Raw genomic sequence first — 24,488 nt, forward strand, 5'->3', positions numbered from 1 at the left:
TCAGACTCTTTTCTGAGTGCTATTTTCTCCCAGACTTTTCATCCACCTACTCCAAAGCCTCATGTCTGATATGAGAAGTTAGTCATTATGGCTAAGGATAAATCTGATATTAATGAATTGAACATTTATGCATTCCTTCTCCCAGAGTGGTTGCACCACTAAACTCTTGGTGAACAGCATTTAAAGGTATTTTCAAGAAATATGAAATCTTTCTACACTTTCTGAAAAGCACAGCACTAGGCATTGCCTTTTATTTTGTGACACAGACTTACCTTAGCCAAACTATTTTTTTTTTTACGCAAAAAGAGATTTGACTCCTGTTCAACTATGGAAAGAGATCCAAGATCTTATATGCTGCAGACATGGTGTGCTGTGAATTATGGCATTTCCATCATACATTGATTCTCAGCTTCCTCATCTATAAAATTAAGGGGTTGAACAATCTAATGTCTAACTTTCCTGCCAGCTTGGATATTTTGTGGTTATATGATCATTGGTCCAGTGATTGAAAAATGAGAATGTCAGCCAGAAATATTGAAATCAAATTTTATTTTTGGAAAATGACATTACACACATCTTGCAAATGTACACAGAAATGAGAAGTCGATGGAGAACAGAGCTTGAGAGCCAGAAAAAGTTTGCAAGAGCAGCTCTTTGGCTGCCCAGTATTGAACACTGAAGATGTACAGTGTTCACAGTTCACAACACCTTACACACATGGGGGAACTTCTCTAGACATCCTTGAAGTCCTCAAACCAAAGAGCCCTCATCAAATTGTGGTGGGGGAGATTAACCGTCACAGGAGATATAAAGGGCCTGCTCTAACCAGTTTACATGGGCCTTGCCAAACATACCAGAGAGAGAAGAGCAAACCAAAGACGAGAGTGTCTTCTTGAAACAATGCCTTTGTATCACTCAAAGTCTAAGAGTGTGTTAAGCATTGCCTGGGAAACAGACAACAATGCATCTAAACTCCCATCCTTGCCTTTTCTGACTGGGGCCTAGCTGAAACCCCTGAGCATCTGTTGCACATCTCGGTTTTGCTTTTCTTTTTCACAATAAATATTAGTCAACAAATCTCTGATGTCTCCAAATACCTCACAACTAATGCAGGGATCATGGACATCCTTGGGTTGTATAATTCTAAGAATTATTCAATTCTGTAATCCTGCAGCTATTGACACTCCCGATTTGCCTCTGATTTTAATGTAAAAGACAGCTGAGTCTTTGATAACCATGCCATTCCTTGAGAAATGGTCAATAACTTCTGAGAAACTGTTGTAAAATTCTCTTCACACACCATCCCTTTTGGTTTATTTGCTCTTTGCTGACTTTACTTGGCAGAGTTTCTTGGCCCCTAAATCAGTTATTTACAGTTAATGGTAAGATATCTGGGAGCAGGGGGTGGAGGGAGGGAAGAGGGCCACATGGAATAATATATTCTTTCCAGAGGTTAAAATGAGTTATTTAAGAAATGTGATGTACAAGACCATGCATTTACTCTCCAAAGGTAGTCAAGCTAACAACTCTAACACTACAACCACCAATTACAGCCGTTTTTCTACACATACTCAATTCTAACTACAGCTATAGGGCAGAAAGGGTGGGCTGTTTCCATTTTTAACTTTCTCCCTTTGAAAATGGCCATAAAAGCATTTTCTGTACAAGTTTAATGGCACAAGAAGGTGACTAAAAACATTTTAAAATCATTTACTGCACATGAAAAAAATGCAAAATCCACTCTCAAACCATGCATTAGCTGTGTATAGGTCATAAGGGGTTATTGGCTTAACGCTGCAATATAATACACTACCAAACATTGGATATATTTTTAGCTTAACTTCTTACTTTCTCAACCCCCTTTAAGAGAACATAGAAAGAAAAGTCACTGGAAAAATGGGCAATGCATATGGTATTGCCAAGCAGTGACATTGACATCCCCAGGGTTTCTTAAAGCTGTTGAATAAATTAGCAGACTTAAGCCAGCTAATTACTGATACATAGACAGGCAGTCCTGGATCATGAACAGTTGATGTTAAAAGGAAATTGTTCAGGTAAATCTAGTATCGGAAAGACAAATACATTTAACTAAGTTTTTTTCTGTACCCTGGATTTGTTAGATACTTTTTTTGACTTAAATTAACTTTAATTGCCCACTAGTTTAGCTTAAACAATTCAACAGGTGGCAAGCACAGATCATAATGTTATAACAGAGAGCTTAATGAATAGCATTACAAGTTTAAACAAATTGTTCCTGCTCCCCCCTCTCTACTCAGCCCAACCAAATGACAGGAACAATTACCTGTGGTCTCTCAAGATATTATATTGCAGCTTTTCAAAACTATGAGCAAATTTAATGAAACCAACTAACAATAGTTTGCCAATTTGAATAGATGTGTCAACTCTTTTCCTCTTCAGCTGATTATTTATCTGAGCACATAACACTGTTCACAAAATGGCAGAAAAAAAAAGCACAAAATGTTCTGTACAATGCTTACTTAGAAGGTAAAGACATAACATTCATGAGCTGTGAGGACAGTGCTTGAAAAGATCTGCTGAGACTAAAACAGGAAAGAAGAAAGGGCCAGAATCAGGTTGATTTCTACCAACCTACTTGTGACTGAACAGGGCTAGAACCAGGAATTGTAGAAAAGGAAAATAATTTCTCTTCAATCCCAAGGCAAAATTTAGAGATTATGAAGAGGCATATATCCAGTAGTGAAGTGGGAAGAAGCAAAGGATTCCAAAAGAGGAGGAAGTACCTCACGAGTCAAAGAATGGATGTTTTTGATACAGAATAAGAGATTGATAACAGAGTTTAAACTCAGAACAAATATAGGTATCTAAATAGAGAAGGAAAACAGGAAATGGAATGACAAAAGCCATTTATTTCCATGAGTTATTGCCCAGAATTGAGACATTCTGTAGCCTTCGGGTCTTTGCTTTAGTTTACCACACTTTGTCTTCTGACTTCTTTGTTCTCTTTGACCTGTTTCAACTCACCTGCCCTTGTAACCAAAGTAGGAAATTGCCTTATTATCAATTTAGAATTCTCTACTTCCCTTGCCCCAGGTATGCCATATAGGAAAAACAAAATTACTTCTAATTTCAGAAGATTTTGACCCCAGTAAACTTAAGAAACACTTCACTTCCTAATGATAGCCAATCTCACACCAGTTTGGACAAAACATGAGCTCCACATCAATCTTTAAAGAAGGGTTATACAAGTCAACACTAAGAAGCCTTTGGAACGATGGCTAAAGAAACTCTATTTTGTACCCAAGGGAAATAGAGGCCTCTCTAATCAAAAGGAAAGCACGAAAAGTCAGTGACCTATTCTTGCTCCAGGTGGCCATATTTGAAAGAAGAGGAAATCCTGTAAGATTCACAAAACAGTGATTGGTACTGCACACGTGGTTTTAGTAGGACAGAGGCAGAAGCATGGGCCTCTAAACTCCAGATTACCCCTGACATATTCTAAATGGCTAGGTCACTACTCAGCCTTTACCTTCTCGTGGTTCCAGCTCTAAATCATAAAGACCCTCCTGTGCACCTATATGAGATCCAAAATACCTGTGCCCCCCTTAGAAAATCAGTTTTGGCCCAGAAGCCTAAACATCTTAATATAGTGAAGGCAATATATAACTGAGGCCTAGGTATGGGGCCAAATGGCCCCATATGCCCAAGAACCGGCTCCAACCATCGTTTTAAAAAGAAGAATAAAGAAAAGAGAAAGATCCTATGCTTTCTATTTTCATAGCAAATGTGACCACGAAGGAAGTCAGTGAAGCTATGCTGTCATTGGGTTTCTGCTAGAGAACTCTCTTGATGCAGCTGTTCCCAAGGCAGTCTCAAATCCTGAACCATTCTCACTATCACAGAAGCTCATTGGGGACCCATGAACATGCTACTGCTCCCATTATAAGGAGATAGGGCTTATTTCCTTCCCTGTTTTCTAAATGAAAAATCCACTTGGAGTCAACTGTGAGAGTACATGGGGAAATCTCTATATAGAATATTGGAGAGCCTGGGCAAGGAGCCACAATTTTATACAAATCAAGCATTGAGTTACTTGCCTTAAACTTAGGCTAGATGATTCTAGGATATAGAAGCTCCCTACCCACTCTAGGATTCCTTGGTCACTCCCAGCTGGAGGGAAGAAAGATAGAGAAGTTCCTGACCTTGGGTAAATTTAGTAAGATCTTTTAGAACTCAGTTAATACTCATTAGTTCCCAGAGAGCCTTGATGCAAAGAAACCTACACACACAGATCATGTTGCCCTATCTTCTGTCATGGAAAGCACAGAAACAGGCTACACACAGAGAGAGAATATAATGTGTAAGGTCACTGTATGCTATTTTTGGAACAGATACAAATATTCAGTGTCAGCCAGGGCACAATTTAGTCACTAAAACCACTTGTTTATACCTGAAAATTGTTTGCACCAGGGAGCATAGTTGTGAGGGAGTAGAGATTGAGGACAAACACAAGATTTGATTATCTTTCTCTGGCTTGGCTCACTACCATATTTTAAAGGAAATTGTTATTAGTAGTAAAGATAGCCAGACTAATTTTTTTGAATGATAAAAACTGTCATCTTAGAAAGTCAGAATAAACAAAGTTATTGCTCTGTCTTTCATTTTCTTATTTTCTCTGCTCTGGAAACAAGTAACCACTCCCCTATCCTGGGAGGAATATGTGTGACATGACATTGAAGGAAGCTCATAAGGGATAAAGTAGTCATTTTCCATTCTACATGAATAGAGTAGGAGTTCAGGGGCTATATGGAAGATTTCTCAAGGTAGGGCAGCAACCCTCTGGTACTCCACGACTCAATGCCTCCCTCTTCTTGGAAATGTCTGCAGGCCATGGGGATGAAGTAATATGAAAGTGAGGAGGAAGGGCCAGATTAGATTGCTGTGTGGATTTCTTGCTGAGATCAACAAAGTAGCATATGGATCCAGGATGCAACATGACCCTGGGAACGAATTTGCAGGAGCCTCACAGAAGACAATACTGGCTAGTTGGATTTTTTAAAAAATAAAAACCTGGAATAAGAGCCAAGAGGTATAGGTTCTATTCCCAGCACTGCCAATGGGCAGCTGTGTGACCTTAGGGGAAAATCACTTGACGTCTTTGTCTGTTTCCTGGCCTTAAGAAAATGAAAAATTTGGAGCAGATGATGTGATCTTAATCCTCCTTCCAGCTAGAAAATGCTATAATTCAGTCTAGGCTAATACTAAAGTCCACAAGGACACAAAGCAGTCATGCTAATGGCTATCCTTTCCAAAACAATTATGAGAAAAGAAGCTTTTCTCTCACTTTAATTCTACTTAGCACTACTTACGAACTTTGTTGTTCAACCCAGCCCCCATATATACATTTCCCTTTTTTTTTTTTGCCCCTATTTCTATTTCGGTGGGGAAGAAAAGTCAGGAGGTAGGAACAAGCAACATGGTGTGTGTGTGTGTGTGTGTGTATGTGTGTGTGTGTATGTGAGAGAGAGAGAGAAAGAGTGTGTGTGTGTGTGTGTGTGTGTAAGAGAGAGAGAGAGAGAGAGAGAGAGAGAGAGAGAGAGAGAGAGGAGGAGGAGGATGAGAGAGGGAGGGAGGGAGAGAGAAACACACAGGAAGAAAGAGAGGGGGCTTGTTATGGGAAGTGGTGACAAATGCTTGCTGACCATGCACACTGAACTTGATGGGACTAAAGTGGTAAAACTGGATTAGGAAAAACAGAATGAATGCAGGGGATGTAGGAGCTTAGTTCTGAAAAAAATTACTTGAATTTGAGCCAATTTAAAATTAAATTATTGGAGACTTGAGTTTTCAATTATACCAACCCCCGCCACACAAAGTAGCAGTAAAAATAAAAGTTTTCTTCTATATGTCTGTGCCTGTATATAAAAGTATTTGTTAAAGGTTTCCTTGTAGTTAGCTCAAAGACAGAAAGGACACTGTTGTTATAGAAGAATGTCTGTTGTAAGAACATTCTAAAGTACTTTCTAGTGCTAAATTATGCTGTAAGTAGAAAAAAGCTCAGAGAACTACCAAGAAGCCTGGGCATAAGGACTGTTGAAATTTCTTTGCTCCTACTCTTTTAGTAGGATCTCCATGTCTCTTCTTAAATGAACACTTGGGACAACATGGGATTTTCTCAAAGATCAACATAGAATGTGCTGGAGGATCTGGCCCAGAGGTTAAAAATAGAGCTCCTACCACAATTTCTATCCATCCCAAGTAACCAATTCTCCCTAATTAACTCAAATGTTCTGGGGGGCACTAAGAAATCACTGAGCTTCTAGAAAAAAGTAGGGGTTGATTAAAATGGGTTTCTTAATCATTTCATGTGGGTATACCAATAAAGGGGGGAGAAGAGCAAAACCTCATCATTTTGGGTTCTTCAATGAGCAGTTGAAGCAGAAACCAGAGCTCTCAGCATCCCCCTTCTCCTGAACCAAAACCAAAAATGTTTCTTGTAATCTTGTAATTAAGGACATCTGAAATTTATCAAGGGGGCTCTAGCTACCCCTGCCATGCTACTTCCCCCTGCACGTCAGCAATGCCACCAAGCTGTCATCAATTCATGTTGAGTTGTCTTGTGCAGTATTTCTAGGCGCATGCGCGCGCGCGCGCACACACACACACACACACACACACACCACTCATTCTACTTAAAATGGAGGGACAACCGCATGTCATTCAGCAGCCAAACAACATGTTGGCTTTGAATGCCGTATCTTTCAAACTGTCTGAACAATTACAAAGAAGTAAAGGAAATCTTCCTATCTATTAAAATCAAACACAGAATTGGCATGCATGGCTTTCACCTAACTTTAGTTGTCTTGGCTATTATGGGCTATGATTACAGAGAAAAAGCAATGTTATAAACCGGTTCCTCAAAGACAGAGTTATTTCAAGTGATCAATCTGTAATAAAGAGAATTCCTTTCTAATGTTAAAGTCAAGTGAAAGGTCTCTGCATCTTAAGTATGAAATATTAGGATTATAGATAAAAAAGAGTTACTTAAAATATGCCATAACATTTCATTTAAAATATAACTAGAATGTCTGGTCCACATTGAAATTATTACTGTAAGTGTAACTGTTAAAAAGGTATCAAAAACCTGATTCTATTGAATTGGCCTCTAGTCGTTGTATCCCGAAGATTTCCGTTTGGCAGTGAGAGCATGATTTCTAAACTACAGTATTCTTCTGCATTTTTTTGGTCAGTTTTCTACTTGTGTTTTTTAGACAAAGGAAAAAAATCACCAGCTTATAAAAAAGGAGCCTGAACAGTTTTGCTCCTGAAATACAGAGTTGAATTTTCATAAAAAAGGATATGGTTTCTTGCTATAAAAAACGACCAAAAGGTGTCAGACCTGAAAACAAATTCTCACAGTGTTTGTAATGTTGGTTGTTTACAAGGCATTCAATAGAACAGAGCTAGATGGATACCATACCATTTGTGTACTAACTTGTACATTAGAAAGTCTCCTGGAGGGATTATGTATGTGACATCATGTAACGCAAACTAATCAATTGTTGATTGATTCCAAATTTCCCCAGTAGAGGGGTTGACCAGGAATCCACTGTGCTTTATATAAATCCTACTGAAATTGGTCAGTTTCCCCCCTAAATTCTGCCTCATCTCTTTCAGCTAGCCCTATTCCATCACCCTAAGCACATGGTGTCACATCGAAAGTCACTGGTGTTTTCTCTATCTCAACAGTCAGGATGAATGCTAGACAATACCCTGGGGGCTCAATTAAGAGCAAAGCGTGAGGCCACGGATCTGACTTGCCACTCTCCTGAGACCCTCCAGCGTTCTGAAGATACAGAGGCAAGGGACACTTAGGTTTTTCACTTTTAGATCTGCATATGAAAATTTTCCCCACACATAAACATTTTAAGTGATGTGTACATAAACAGCCTTCCAGAAAGGGAAGACTAGTTTCTCAACAAATTAAGTGGGGAAAATACAAAGGCCCCTAAGCATTCAGTAGAAAGGTCATGGACTAGCACATTTTGCAGTTCTGGAAAAGTCACTCAAAAGGATGGTTATCAATCTATCTCTTATCGGTAAATGTGAATTAGTGGCCCAGAAGATAAGTCACAAGAAAATAAATCCTACATACTACAGAGTGTTTTGAAAAGCAACAACAACAAAAATGTTTAAGCACCAATAGCCTTGTTAGTCACTTGAGCGAAAGTATTCTGCTACAACAATAGGCTTTGATTTAGCCTATCATCTTTCACATGGAATCGCCAAGTGAATCAGAGTCATCCAGCGACAGCGGCAGGTACAGGTCCTGTAAGAAAAGAGACAGAGTTAACTTTCCTTTACTTGGTACCTTGAGCTTTGAAATGGTTTCAGTTGTTTGAAATAATATTTTTCTAATTTTATTTTTAAAATAATACATTTACGAGGAGCTTTAAAAGTGTGTCAAGAGGTATTATCTCAATATACACTTTACTCAGCTTCCACTAAAAGGTAGCATCTACCAGATTGGCATGTTCTTATTTGAGTGTGTGTGTGTGTGTGTGTGTGTGTGTGTATAAAGGGTAAACATTGGGGCAAATAAAATATCCAAAAATCCTATACGGAAAAGATATAAAATTAGCTGTCCATGGGAGCTTTGAAACTCTCTAACATATATTCCTGGGAATCCAAGTGACTGGCTACATACTGATGACTGAGTATATGCTCAGTTAAAACCTTAGATGCTCCTCATCTTTCAGTCCTGGATGATTTTAGGGCCATGTGCAAGCAGTAAGTAAAGGGTAGACTATAGTTATCAACTGACTAATAGACTATTGAAATAATGACCCAACATTCACAGAGCCAATCAATAGCAAAGTTTTACTAAAAGCAATTAAGGAACTCAAACGAATCCTTTTGAATAGTGTTCACATCTGGCATACTTGTCCTACAGCAAATACTAAAGAACAGTCTCTCAAAGAGCTATGATAATAAATCAGACCCACATTAGTAAAAAAAAAATCAGTAGGGTAAAGTTGACAATAAATTCCAGAGCTGGATAGACTAGCATTTGTAATTATTTTCTTTTACACTGACTAAAAATATATTTATACTTTATTGTATATATTTTAATCTTACAACATGGGGTTATCAGATAACCTCATGTTTTATATATAATAAAATAGTTATTACAGAGAAGTAAAAAGCATCTTTGGAGTCACAAAGTCCTTTTTCTGTAGGAGAACAACTAAATCTACGTCCTTCCTAATACTTTGATTAAATTTAGTCACTTTTTACATTAGATTTGTATATTGGTTCACAAAGTTTGCCTACTATGATTATAAAGCTTGCCTGTTATGTTGTATCCGTGATATGCACACCCCATTTCCTCCAAACCTCTAGTCCCTCTAGTAACCTCTGTTCTGTTCTCCATCTCTAGAAATTTGAATTTTTTTCTTTTAAAAAAATTCCACACATAAGTGAGATCATGGGAGAGTTCTCTTTCTGTGTCTGGCTTATTTCAAAAGACAACTGTATGATCTGGTAATTACAAAAATGTGTTGATGGACATTTTGTTTATAAAGACATAATTTGTATGTTTTTAAGAGGCCAAAGGAGGGGAAAAGAAACAGTGCTATGCTGTAGCAAAAATTTTAGACAGAATTTCAATAAAGTTGGTATTAATCTGGATTATGTTAAGATAGCAATTAAGCCATCCACTGTAGAGGTGAATGTTGAGGCCCAGAAAGTCTCCAATTTTCCTAAGGATAGGTCATGATTTAAAAAAAAAAAAAAAAAAAAAAAAAAAAAAAAAAAAAAAAAAAAAACCTATTCTGCCAATCATAGCTTTTGAGCACTCAGTCTACTAATTTTTAAAGTAATTGCTAATAAATAGGAATCTTGCCTTTTTGTGTCTTGTCTTTTTTGCTCAGTGTTCAATTCTTTGTTTTGTGTAAAATGCATATTTTCCAGTGTATAATTTCATTGTTGGTTTTGTTTTAAAATAATTTTATCTCATTTTTAAATGTTGATATAATTGTTTGGTAGATATAATTAAATTAGATTATTGTTGCAGACTACCTCATAAGAAATGAGAAGAGGCCTGTGGGTAAATTTGTGAGAACTTTTCTTGTCATTGCTGTGACTTAAAGATTCGGGCTACGGAAGGAATCTATAGGAATAAAGAAAGATAGGAACTGCTTCTACACCTCTAAGAATTCGTTTTATATTTAAGGTACGTTTTATATTTATATCTGAGGGACGTAAGGGGGGAACAATGTTCAGGAAAAGTAATTACCTCAGCCTTCTCTTTTTGCTGGTTGATATGTGGAAGTACGGAAACACACGTATTGCTTAACAATACAAATAATTTGCACCTGAAATTCATTTGCTTAGTCCCTTGGAGCCCTCCAGAACAAAATGTTTGTAACAAATACAGCTGTGCTGGCAATACTACTGCATTAGAGACAACAAAACGTTGGTCTTTGGTCCAAGAAGCTTATAGTCCAAAGGAATGCAGGAAGGACATTGGAGAAACCTAGCTTCTTGCTGTTTTTTTTTGTTTGTTTGTTTGTTTTTTTTTTTTTATCCCAAACACACCCTGTACTTTCTTGGTAGTATAACATTGCTTTTGCTGGTGATTTAAAGCTTGTTCATCTGTTTGCCTCACCAGCTCTTTCCAAGCTTATCCAGCCTTCAAGACCCCAGTTCAATAGGATGTCTGTGGAGTCTTTGCCAGCTCCCACCTTCCTCGAGTCCCCATCAAATGGCCTTCCCACCCTGTCCTGCGCTCTTGCTTTTATTATCCAAAGACATTTATAATCAAGCAAATTGTGCTTGTGATCTCACAGTGAGGACCCTTCTTTATTCATCACACTGTCTTTCTGACCACTGCTAGGAGGGCAAAAGAAATCTGCAAATAGAAAAATGTATGGATCTAAATGATGTGAGAGATATATGTTCGGGTACTATGTCAGATATGTTTTCCTTCTATTTTCATATTTGCAGAATAGTCTTCAAGTTTAGAATTATGGGTAAAATCACTAAACTGAAAAAATCATCATAATTAAACCAAAGAGCTTTTCTATGTTTCTACATTTTTATACATTTTTAAACAGTGCATTATCTCCAAAAGCAGTCTTTTAGTAAATATTTGTTAAATCTTACTGAGGCTGTCATTAATCTCTGTAACTTTTCCCCTCACGTCTAAAATGGGAAGAGTATCTAACTGCCCTTTCTCTTTTGCAGGGATATTGCAAGGATAAGCAAGAACATAGCTTGTGAAAGGTTAACATGGTATAGAAATACAAAATGAAATGTTGTTCTCATTAACTACCTTAAGATGTACTGTGTGTCCATATTGCAGCACTTGAGTATGCGGACTTTGGCTAACCCCATTGCAGCTGCATTAAAGAGGATTGTCCATGAGCTGCCTAAGAGAAGCCAAGCTCTGATTACAGCTTAGAGGCCCAGTACAGCCATCAAAAGTTACCAAGGGGGATGCTAAGACTTCAAGATGCTTTCCAATTGCAAAGAAGGAAAGTGATTGCTTTGGCCACCTGCTTCCTGTCTCCACAGTGACTCAAACCTTTCAGGTCCACTTGGACAGAAACTCAGATGAGATCTACTCTGGCCACTGCTCAGGGTGTTGGATGGCCTAGGTAGCAAGCAGGGTGAAAGGACAAATGCAAGGCTCAGACCTGAGATTTGGAAGGACTGAGCCAAAGTCACAAACAGCTTTTAGCTTATTCCAAAAAGTCAGCTCAGTCTCCATTTCTGGCCATGTAAATGTAAAGCCATGGGACATACATCTTCATTTCTGGAATGTACTGTCCTGAAAGATAAAATCTTAGGAACCCTTCCAGATTAACACACACACACACACACACACACACACACACACACACAAATACAGTCAAAAAATGCAACACTTGATCCTAGATTAGATCCTGGACCATAAAAAGAATGTCACGGAGGCAATTGATAAAATTTGAGCACAAACAATAACAGTTTTATATTTTTGTTGATTAAATCTCACAATGTTTTGCCATGGTTAAAAACCACTTTGCCATTGGGAAACATATTGGATGTTTCAGTATAATAGGGTATTACTATACTTGAAACTTAAATCTCAGATAACTCAGAAAAATAGTAAAAAGTAAAGGTTGTATATGTAAAGAAATGTAAATGTATTTATATCCATATACAGATAGAAAAAGAGAACATAGAAAACAAGTGGGGCAAAACAGAAATATGTCATAAATGTATATAAAAAGAATGCAGAGCCAGGCGGTGGTGGCTCACACCTGTAATCCCAGCACTCTGGGAGGCAGAGGCAGGTGGATCTCTGAGTTCAAGGGCAGCCTGGTCTACAGAGTGAGTTCCAGGACAGCCAGGGCTAAACAGAGAAACCCTGTCTCGAAAAAAAAAACCAAAAAAAAAAGAAAGAAAAAGAAAAAAAAAACAGAATGCAGAGTATTTTATTACTACAACTCCTTTGTAGGTTGTAAGTGAGAAAAATATTTTAAATAGTATGCTATATCAAAATCTAAATGTACATTTTATTTTAAAGTTTATTCAGAAAAACATGATATAATTTATTAACATGTTTTTCTGTCTTAAGAAAAATCAATCTTAAGAATACAATAGCCTGAGAACTTCATAAGGAGAGAACAGTATGACTCTAACTGTGCTGCCTCCCATGAGCTTTGTCCAGTTGTTCAGTGACTAAAATTGTTTATAGAATTGAGTGGAAAAAATAAGGCACATGTGTCTACAAGCCCAACCAGCAGAAACAAATCTGACAATGCCAAAACTCACCAGAATGATTTAGCAACAATTGGTCCTCAACCTAAATGAACTACATGTACACACCAGCCAAAATGCTGAACGATACAAGTATACAGAGAAAATGTCCAAGCTGCCTTGGTCGGTGGAAAATGCTGGCATAGGGAACATTCTGCGGAAACACTTTGCAGAAAGTCATAGGGTGAAGGTACACTAAGAAGTGGTGAATCTAGAAAGATCTCCATGGAAATCGCATCATCAGAGACAACACCCTTCCATCTTTGAATGTTTATATTAACAAACCTTGCTACTTAGCAAATAACAAAAACTGCCCTTTTCATTCATCTCACAACCTCTGGGTAACACAGAGCATATTCTGAAGTCCGATCACTCAGGAAGAAGCCAAAGGTTCTGCTCAGGATTAATACCAGAAATAAAAGGAGTCGTTAAAGGAAAGAAATGGGCATTATTCGTAATCAGTCAAGGAAAGGTCAAGTTAAACAGGAAACTAAAAACATACTGTATAGAAAGGTAAAGACAAGACATGTGAGATAGTGATATGCTAGGAAATAGTTTTGAAGTAACATTGTGTGTGTACACTTTCCTAACCACAGCACACATATGGAGGTCAGAGGTCAACTTTCAGGTGTCTTTTTTTTCTCCTTCCACCACGTGGGTTCTGGGGATTGAAATGAAGTTTTTGTGCTTAGTGACAAATGCCTTCACCTCCTGAGTCATGTCTCCAGTCCTGTGCTTAAGTATTTAACAATTGGATTTGTCTAGGTAAAATGATAATATTGATTTATTTGCTGATTTCCATTGTGCAAATAGTCCTGCGGTGACCAAGATTAATATATTACATACATAGTTCAAAAACCAAGGTGTGTGTGTGTGTTGCTAAATACAACCTGCTTAGTCTGTGTAACATAATGGTACTTTTATGTATATATTTAGGGATGACCATTTGGTATTTGATAGTCAATTGGTGTGCTTTTCCCTGGGGCCAGTAGACAAGACAAAAAAAAAAAAAAATACTAGTGGAACTTGCTTTCCAGTGTGATAATCAGAAGGGGGAAAACACATTCATAGTTATCTAAAGTATAAGAAATTTAAAGCAATTAACATCCCAAATTCTCTATATAGGAGAGATTTCTGGGAAGGAGTATGCTTGGAAATTGATCCTAGGGAATTTTTTGGAGTGTTCATTAAACCTAGGGTTTTCTGTACTAGGCAAATAAATGCTCGTGGAACAAGATCTCCAAATTTATATGCTTCTTTGGGCTAGTTGAGGGGTCAAAATGGTTCCCAAGGCCATTGACAAAATTTTTGTTTCCTGTCTGCATATGATTAGCAAGAATCGCCTTAGAAATGAAGAATGCACACAGTGAAATGTGGGTCCATTTGTTCGATGATGTCCAGCAAATCTAAAGAGAGTAACCTATTGCAACTTTTAAAAAATGTAATGTTTGCTTGTGTCTGAGCATGAGTATGTGCATATGTGTGAAGTACCTGTGCAAGCTAGAAAAAAATATCAGATTCCTCAGAACTAGAAGTAATAGGTGTTTGTGGGCTACATGGTGGGCGTGCTGGAAAGTGAGCCTCGATGCTCTAGAAGAGCAGTATATGCCCACAACTACCAGGCTATCTCTCCAGTCCCAACTCTGTGCAACTTTTACTGCTCTATTTATATTACATTCCTTGACTAGTGCCTAGTGACAGAAGTTGCATTCGACACCCCCTTTGCTATATGTTGGAAATGGTGAGGCAAGTGGTTTTGATTTGCTTTCTATCATTGTTTCAAAATGAATATTTGAGACCATTGTACTATTTTGGGGGGAATGCTAAAATGTAACTGAAAAATGTTGAAAGAAAGGATTAGAGAACTCAATAAAATTGGCTTGTTCCATGCTGGGATTCTTGGGACTTCAATTTAATGGAGTCATTAAAAGGGAATCTTGGCTTCAGTGTACTTTTGAAGGATAATGGGTGAGCATACCTCTAGCAAGCCTTTTAAGAAACTGAATCAAAAGGGGGTTTAGTAAGGTATAAGAGACATAATACCTTGTGCTTCCGCAGACTTCCAGGGCTTGTGGGTGTAGAGATAGGAGACTGCTTCGATTTAGGTGTTGAGAGCTGACTGCTGGAAGTTCCATTTGCTGCCCCAAGGCAAGAGAAAAGGAAAGAATAAAAACCAACAGAATATAAAAGAACAGGTTCTCTCTTCCCAAGACACTAAGAACATTCAAACAAGGTAGAAAGTCAACCAAGTTATTTGATAGTATCAAACTGAAGTGAAAAGAAACACGTTTTTCAAATGCTCTAAGAACTTCCATCCTCAGTTAATGTGGTCCTGCACAGTGCAATGCATCCATAATCACCTTGCCCAGTGCTTCTCAGCCACAGGGTTCTATTTCTTTTCTAAACCTTTTCATTCTACTTACCGGGTTTGATCGTCACATCTCTGGGAGGCAGTTTTAGAAAGTATTATTTTATTCTAATTTTGGAGATGAGAAAGATAATAAACAGAGAATGCCTTACATTAAGGAGACGATATATGGGTACTTTAGGTTAGGACATGTCCACATTCGGACTCAGTTGAATGAGAGTGATGTAGAACAGACCCACTATCAATCTCTATTCTTTTTTATTCACCTCCTCTTACTGTACTACCATGTCCTAGATGAAAAACACCAGAAGAAACAGAAGGGAGACTTGTCAGTAAGAAGAATGAAATAAATTGGAAAAGCAGAAAGTAAATCTTAAAGAAGATACCAAATGAAAAAAAAATGGAACAGAAGAGAGATAGTAGAAGATCTGAGGAAAGATAACGAGATTTCAATAAAAGATCAAGAACAACGTGAAAGGCTGAGAGAAACAAGTTCATCCTAGATAATTGTGAAAAGCATCAAGGTCGAACCCCAGCCTGTCTCCAGTCAAGAATGTAATGGAAACGAGATGATTTGCCTTTTGAACATCGGTAAATCCATTGCAATTTCAAACTGTTTTCTCTCCTCTTGATAATTAGCATGTTTAATATGAAAAAAAAAAGTTGTCACATGAAAATTGGATAATTAAATGGTTTTCCATGAGATATTCTTATGGTGAAGCACTTTTTAATCATAGGCCCTATATTGCTAGAGAAACATTCTTCAGTATGCTATTAAAATGGAGGGAAATGTCTCAGAGGTGGGAGATAGAGTGGGGGAAGAAGGAAAGTGAACACTTCAGTAAAAAGTTAGTCTAAGAATATTGCGGTTTAAGCTTCTATATCACGAATATTCCCTGAGGATATACCTCATTTCCACCACTGTCTTGCAAGGGATATCATGTTGCATTTCATCTTCAGAGTCAATGGAAGTAGCACCATTGACTGATAGATAACCTTCCTTTCCCCCTTACTAACATCTTGAGCCCTCTAGTAATTGGGGACCACCTTGGAAATGTCTCTTCCTTAACCAACTCTCCTTTTTTCTGTTCCTCCTCAGAATCACAAAACTGTCTCACTGCTCTCAGCTTTATACAAAGTCCAAATCCTCTCGGTTCTTCTCTTACTAGAGTTCATTTGTTCCCCTTTGCAATAAGGTGTGTAAAAGTAATTTCAACATTTTTGGCTACCTTAGAAATATTTTTAAAACTAGGATTATTTTGAAAAGGAAGCAGGCATAGAGGAAGCAGAGCCAAGATTTTGGGTGAAGGGATTTCTGACTCCAAAGCATATGTATTCTCTTTTTCTAGTTGTTTTTTGGCCTTTAGGACATAGGTCTTTCCTTTTAAGCAAGTGCTTCTGGGATTTCTTCCTCTGGAGGATACATACATCCCTGAAGACAATGATGTCTCTAAGTGGTCCCAAGTGTACTTATTAAAGAGTTGTCTAGGTAGAGAATAATACAAGTTGTATTATATATTATTTTTGTTGTTGTTGTTTTTTGAGACAGGGTTTCTCTGTGTAGCCCTGGCTGTCCTGGAACTCACTCTGTAGACCAGGCTGCCCTAGAATTCAGAAATTCGCCTGCCTCTGCCTCCCAAGTACTGGGATTAAAGGTGTGTGCCACCATTGCCCAGCTGTATTATATATTCTTAATTCAAGTATTTAAATAAAATGTAGATGATTCTTCCCTGTTGGAAAACACATTTACCCAATCTTGCAATATTTGTGGGTAGAACCTAGAACTTCATTTATGCTAGGCAAGTGCCTACAACTGAATTTAATCTATAGTCACTCTTGCAATAATTTCGTACAAATGAGTTTCTTTAAGAAGGAGAAAATGTGTGTGAGTAGTTCTCATCTTCCTGTAGCTCTGCCAAGGATATCAGTTCACTTTGGAGTGACATTAAGGAAATTCATAGAATATGTTCAAAGATCATTAGAAGCAAAGACACCAGCACCAACTTACCTGTGGCATCGAGTTCAATTCAGCACAAGGTAATGACCAGAAAACACCCCAATATCTCTTGGCCTTTCCATAGCCCTGGCCCGGAGGTGGGACCAGAAAGACACTGAGAAGCTAGGACTATGCAAACGAAATCTTTTCGTTCAACACACTGGGAATCCTGGACTCTACCTCATGTAAGTAAAACAGTACGAAGAATGCCTGCTGGGAGATAAAGATGCCTGGTTTTGATGCTTGGATACTTGTGACATTGGGAAGAAGTGAGGCACTGCACCTCAGGTTCTCAATGTTAAACAAAAACAGCCTAGATAATTCTCCTGTAACTTAATTCATAGTGCTATTGTGTTGGCCTGTGGAGATGATGAAAATGGTTTTTGCAAAATCCACAGCATTTGATTCATGTGAAGAATTATTACCTTGAGGCTAATCTCTCTCAGCTAAAGACAAAAGAAATTCTTATGTTGCTTAGCACAATAAGTAGTCACTTGTCACATTGAAATGTGGCTAATCAGATTTCAGATATACTCATTAAATATAAAATATAGAGCAATTTCAAAGAAGGTAAGCATGTCAATAATTTCTTATATTGATCACATGTTGAAATGATTACCTTTGAGTGGATTAGTAAATAAAATCTACCTATATTAAGATTGTTTCCTTTTGATATTAAAATGTGACCATTAAATATTTAAATTAAACAATATGTATATAATGTCATATGAAACCCATTATTTTGTTCAATTAATTATGCAACTTTCAAAAAATATAATATACAAAGCTTGTATTATTATCATTTTAGTTCTAGTAAACAGAGTATGTCAGGAAATTCAGAACAACCAGAGAAGGCTGCTTATGTTTAACAATGGGCACTCCACTGATTATAATTCATTCATAGAATTTTGCTGTTTTGTGTCCTATGACCCAAGAGCTAAAGAGATTATTACATATTAAAAAGCCAGTGTGGTTGTGCATGTGCCTATAATATTGGCACTGGAGTGACATACACAGGATGATTCCTGATACATGCTAGGCATTCTAACCTAATCAGTAAGCCCTAAATCTCAGTGAGAGAGCTCTGTCACAAAGCATGGTAGAAAGGACCTGAGAAATGCACATATTTTCTCCATACAAGATTTTTTATGTCTCTGAAATGATAGAGATCATAGATATACTGTTGACCATGAAAGAAATCAATTGTGTCATGCAGAGGGCATCAACCTTCATAAATAAAGTAAATAAAGTTAACATGAACAATAGGAGAAGAACACTCACCGTCTTGGTCGTTACCTGAGTCAGCTGGAGACTTGCTGCGGCGCATTGGGCCTGGGCTTTTAGCAGATGTCTTTTGAGGTGTTGGGGAAGCCTTTGGGCCAGCTGCGGCAGATGGATTCCCTTTCATGACTCTGCATTCTGGGGACAAAAGAACATAAGCAGCTTAGAAAGGATAATCAGACTTTAAGCATACTGCCGGCATCTCAAAGCCAGAATATCCACCTAGGCCAATGAACCACGTGGCTCAGAATTACAAGGTATTCATTTCTTGTATGCATGTCTGTCTGTATGTGTGTATTTACATATGTATGTGCACTGTGTATGTGCCTGGTGCACTGTGTATGTAGAGGTGAGAAGCAGTAATGGATCCCCTGGAACTAGATTTGTGATTGATTGTGAATCACCATGTGGGTGCTAGGAACCAAATGTAAGTCTTGCAAGAGCAAGAAGTGTACTTAATTCCTGAGACATTTCTCCAGCTCTCTGGCCACAGTTTCTTTATATTGTTCTGATATGAAAAGTAGAACCAAACACCATAGTAGAGAACAAATTTCTGTTTAGAAACCTCCCAGTTGACTCCTACTTAAAGGTACACTCAAAAGACAGATGGAGGGTAACTTGGTCAACTGAACTTTTAAGGAAGCTCAATTGAGTGGACAGCTCAGGTTTGTTTGTTCCACTTTCTATTTTGGTTAATGAACTTCAGGGATCACCATCAAGACCTACAGTTTCATAGGGAATGGGAAATTGGATATGGTCTGGATTTGGTTTGTTATTTCATGGTTATTGGCCTACAAAAAAAGAACAACTGTAGAAATGGCCACTTTTTTAAAGGACCCAGCTTTGAGTTGTTTGTGGCTTGTCTATTAGTGAAACTCTCTTTGGTTTTCTCATATTTTACTCCTAAGTGAAAAATGTATATTTAATGTCTTTCCATCTTTATAACTTCCTAGATCTCTTGTGTGGCCTAATTCACTTATAACTTGTGCATGGAGCTTAAACTAATAGGTGTTCAGGTCTTAAAGTAAACAAATCTCTGGAATCGTGAGTCAAACTGCAGAGAGAATAGGGAAGCAATTACAAAGGTGGGAATGGAGCTTGACACTAAGAATAGAATGGGGAAAATAACTTTCTAAAAAATGTGGCCATTTCCATACCCCAAAAAGCCAGAGAAGAATGATTGGGGGAAAAGTATATGTACAATATATGTGTAGTTGTTACTATAGAAGTTTTCTCTTGATGGTGCAGGCTAGCTTATATGAAACAGTGTATGGTTCAAGAATTGAAACCATAATTGGGGTAAATGATAAGTTTCATGTAGTATGAAGGCTTCTGGAAGATAGAGTCGACATGTCACTTAGTGTGTCACATATACAGATACAAGGGAGAAATACTAACAATATCAGCCCATTGGGATATCATTTTTGAGTATTCTCTAGGCCACATACACTCATGAAAATCCTAAGGGATGGAAAGGACAAGAAGAAAAGCAAAACAAATCCCAGTGGTCATCATACTTACCATTTTCATCCAACGAGAAATCATCTTGAGCATATCGGAATTTTTCAGGACCACAAGCAATGAACACATCATCATCACCAAAGAAATCATGGAGACAGGTGACCTATGGAGAAAGCAGAAATACCGGATTAGTACTTTATATCCTTATAACATTAACTTCATACATCGACAAGAGACACAATTTCACATCTAAGCCATCAACACTAACTCTCAGGCATTTCTCTCTCTTTTTATTCTGAAAATAACAATCACATTCAGTCTATGATCCCTGGTAAGTAAACATAAAAGTATCATTGCCTTTCCATGTTTCAGGTATGGTCACTGTGTCTCCGCATATCAAGACTAAGATTGAGATGATGCCCAAATGGTTCCCTTGGACAAAAAGTCAGCCCGCATATGTTTCAAAGTACTCATGGTCTAGGCAAATTTTGGGTCTAGGCCAAGGAAGTGAGAAAGATTGTATGCAGCTTCTGATGTCCAGATCCTTGTAGCATACCCAAAGTTGCAAACTCCTCTCTTCATATGTATGTGTTCTAAAGGTAGATTATTTTAATTTTTTCTTTGGATGTATGAAGACTGGACTCTTGGTTTAAAAAATACTAGTACAGTAATGAATTAGAATTTCATTCCACATTGAAAAGAGGAAATATATGTTGACCATTTTAAACCTCATCAATGGCAAAGGGTACCATAAAGCCATGTTCCCAGGACTCTTGCCTTTGAGTATGATATGCATTGCTACTTTGGTTTATTTGTTTGTTTGTTTGTGTGTTTTACAGTGGAATTAGTCTCTCAGCTCCATTTTGAACAGAGAAATTGAGGTTCCCTGGGAAAGTATCCTGATTCCTGTAGCTGCACACTTCTCAGCTTTCCTAATTATATCTGATAATCAATCCAGCACATCAGGCAAACCCCAAGAGAAACCATGGAGTCCAAACCATGCTCATCCAACTTCTTGGCTTGTAAAGTGTTCAAAGTCTCTAATTGTTCAAAGAATCTCATTCAAGCTGCCAGGAAATGGCTTTCCAAAGGCACAGACCTCACAGACTAACAACAGTTTGTTATGTGCAGTAAGCAATATGTTGCAATTTTTTAAAAAAAAATGTTTATATTAATAGCATCATCCCTTGTCCAAGATCTCTTCCATCTCTTCTTTCCCCACACAAGATGATTACAAGCCTTACACAAAGAGAGAGATGCTTAAACATTACCTCTTACTGGCTAAACTTCCTAATCATTTATGAAATGCCACGGGAAGGAAGGGAGATGGGCAGGCTGCCAGGGTCATTGGGATTAAGCTTAATCCTAGTTATAAGCAGAATCCTCATCAAACACACCCGTGTCCTTTGGCAGCCAGAGTGACTATCCTCCATTAATTTACTACACAATCACATAATATCAATTAGAGCTACTATTGATTAAATGCTTACTCTGAGATAGGACTTAGATTGGCCAGAGTACTTCCAAATCTGTTGTCTTATTTCATATCAGAAAGCACTATTTTAGGGATTAAAAACCTGAGAGTCAGAAGTAGTCCAGGTAAAAAGTGATACATCTAAGCAATCAGATCTATCCAATGTGACTTTAACTACCCAGTAATATGGATACCTACATAGACTATGGAAACTGGGAGGCAGAAGAATGAGACTCACAAATATATCACAGAGATCACAGGCTAATGGCATGATACACGATGAAGCAGAGCATCTTTCAACTTAGTTTCAAGGACAAGAAAACATAGAGGTGTCATGGAAGCTATTGATTAACAGTCATATTTAAGTAACCCAGACTCTGACTGACAAGGTTAGTCCAATGGATATTCTTCATGTGGTCTGGGAATCATGTCCAGTAAAAGAGGTCAGTTAAGTGCTCTGAGCTCTACTCTAGATTGCCTGCCAATGGCTTGGATCACTGGATCAATACAATCTGGAACTTTTAACTTTTATATACCAAATTGGTCTGTATTGTTTTCTTGATTGAGGCTCTCCCTTCATTTTTATTCATGAGTAAGGAATGTCTCACCCTTGAGCTACCCTGTTTATCTTCAGGAATTAGCATTTTCTTTCAAGAACTGATTGTGCTTTCAGGGCTAGTCCTTGTCACTGGACAAGAGACCAGGCCCATCCCTCCCTCTGAATTTCCTTATGGATCCTGATTAAGAGTTTATGGTCTAATAAGAATTTAGCTTTGGTTGTTTCTGATTGGACTGAATAAGAAGAAGAGAGGAAGGAGAAACATTAAAAGAATTTTAATGGATATAAAATGAAAAATAAAAAGAAGAAAGAGTTGTGGATAGGAAAAAACATGACTATTCAGAAACTTTTAAAAAGTAAAACACAAATGTAAGAATAATAAAAGGACCAAAGGAGCTGAAAGGGTTTGTAGCCACATAGGAAGAACAACAGTATGAACCAACAAGTACCCCCAGAGCTCCCAGGGACTAAACCATCAACCAAAGGCTACACATAAAATAAAATAGTAAATGCCCAAAACTGTAGGTCAAATAGAATAAGTTTATGTTAACACAACAAGATCCCCAATGGAGGAGCTAGAGAAAGGTCCCAAGGAGCTGGAGGGGTTTACAGCCCCACAGGAAAAACAACATGAGCCAAACAGTACCCCCAGAGCTCCCAGGGACTAAACCACCAACCAAAAAGTATACATGGAAGACCCATTGCTCCAGCCACATATGTAGCAGAGGCTGGCTTTGTTGGACATCAATGGGAGGAGAGGCCCTTGGTCCTGTGAAGGCTCAATGCCCCCTATAGGGAAATGCCAGGACAGAAGCAGGAATGGGTGGGTTTGTGAGCAGGGGAGGGGGTATAGGGTAGGGAGTTTTGGAGGAGAAACCAGGAAAGGGGATAATATTTGCAATGTAAATAAGGAAGATATCTAATAAAAAATAAAGTAAAATGGCAAGTTTGGCCACCAAAAAAGAATAAGAAATGATAAATGTCTACAAATTCAGATGTTGATTTTCACAGAGCTATCTTAATTGTTAAAAGTAGAATATTGAATAGATGATTTTTCTTCCCAGTTACATGTCATGATATCTTATTCTTGGATAACAAAGCAGTACAGATTTCTAGAGCACTTGCTGCTACAACATCCCCATTCTCCACCAAACTCAAGCCCTTCCCTTGGGGATCTTATAAGAAAGGCAATGTTCCCTATGTTTTTGACAAACTCACAATGGTGTTCTGGCTTCAGACACATTCATGTTGCAATCCATCTGTTCAGCATCAGGTTTCTTGTGTGATCCTGCTCCCTATTTTACTGGCTTCAAAATATAGACAAATATGTCTTGTGTGTGTGGATACCCAGTTTTTTGAAAATACTGTCGATGTTGAGACATAGCAGCCCCCATCTTTGTTATATGATGAGAAAATAGAACATTTTTCCATCTTAAAAAAAATGAGAATGTCAAGACACAAAGAATCAAAGCTTCCCAAGGATACACAGTTGGCTCATGAAAGAGTGGGGACTAACACTCAGGCATCCTGCTTCAATTCAGAACAAAATAATTTAATTGCTTAGGCGAACATGACTCCCTAAAGCTCTAGACAGGAGACTAGTTTCATTCCATGTCTAATACTCATTAGACTGTCACGTTGAAAAACAAAGTTTTGTTTTTAACTATATTTTTAATCCATGGACAAGAAAAACATTGCTCATTAGTAAACACTGAGTATGTGGAGGAAGAGAAGAACAAGGAGAAGGAAGAGTTTTAAGAAGAAAAAGGAGAGAATAAAAGAAAAGAAAAAGACAATTGATGATGGGGTATAAGAAACAAATCTCAAATGAAATAATTGATGCCTGCTTTTTAGATTTTCAGGTGACACTGTGACATGAATTCCATCTTGGCTCATACTTTAAACAGGTCACTGTTATTTTCTAATTAGCTCTCTGAGGCCATCATTTTTAGAAGAAAGTGACAAGTGTGGTAACCTAATACTCATTGTGACATCCCAGTATCCTTGAAGAATAAACATCTTGCTGACATCAGCTCACTCTAAGTTCTCTCAAGGGGAGAATGCATAAGCATGTATGACACTCACCTTTATAGTTAATCAACCACTAGCACAAAAATCAATGAAATTAACTCACATTAACATTAAACCATTACCTCATGCTTTTAAATAAAGTGGGAGTAGGGAGAGGGAGGGCAGCACGGGTGTACATTAGCATGAACAATATATTATTTGGATGATCCAGTATCAAGTGCAGAAATGGAGGTAACAAATCACTGTGTAGAAGCAGTTTGAGTTTATTAGCTGTAAATGGAAAATTCTCCGTGTGACTTGGTTTAGGGTTGATTAGATTCTTTATCCATATATTATAGCTAATGGCTATTCTTGCATATGCCTGCTGTTACTATATTCTATAATTCACATACATAATTCTTCAGAAAGAAATGTTCTTAGGAAGATTTACAAATCTACGAGACTCACTTTTGGCATGTGTAATATTTTTAGTGAAATCTCAACTCCCCCATATTGATCAGTAAGCACGCTCTCAGGCAAAAGGAGGATGTGAGAA

The 24,488-nt window shown here is 37.7% G+C and overlaps 1 protein-coding gene across 4 annotated transcripts in view; it reads right to left on the reverse strand.

Annotated features, from left to right (window-relative positions):
- Window positions 1–8,251: 8,251 nt before the first annotated feature.
- The window catches only part of Dcx (doublecortin), a 64,687-nt gene continuing 48,450 nt past the window's right edge, over window positions 8,252–24,488 (reverse strand). Inside the window, exons 3-7 of one of the 4 annotated variants that reach the window (XM_052170981.1) lie at window positions 19,950–20,052; window positions 18,444–18,566; window positions 14,827–14,921; window positions 13,671–13,673; window positions 8,252–8,308 (exon numbers count right to left, since the gene is read on the reverse strand). In XM_052170981.1, coding sequence (XP_052026941.1) covers window positions 8,252–8,308; window positions 13,671–13,673; window positions 14,827–14,921; window positions 18,444–18,566; window positions 19,950–20,052 — 381 coding nt within the window. Of the gene's footprint in view, window positions 8,309–13,670; window positions 13,674–14,826; window positions 14,922–18,428; window positions 18,567–19,949; window positions 20,053–24,488 lie in introns of all 4 variants that reach the window. The other 3 variants (XM_052170979.1, XM_052170982.1, XM_052170980.1) reach the window with 3 other exon arrangements.

Source organism: Apodemus sylvaticus, chromosome X, assembly GCF_947179515.1.
Source record: "Apodemus sylvaticus chromosome X, mApoSyl1.1, whole genome shotgun sequence".
NCBI classification, from domain to species: domain Eukaryota; kingdom Metazoa; phylum Chordata; class Mammalia; order Rodentia; family Muridae; genus Apodemus; species Apodemus sylvaticus.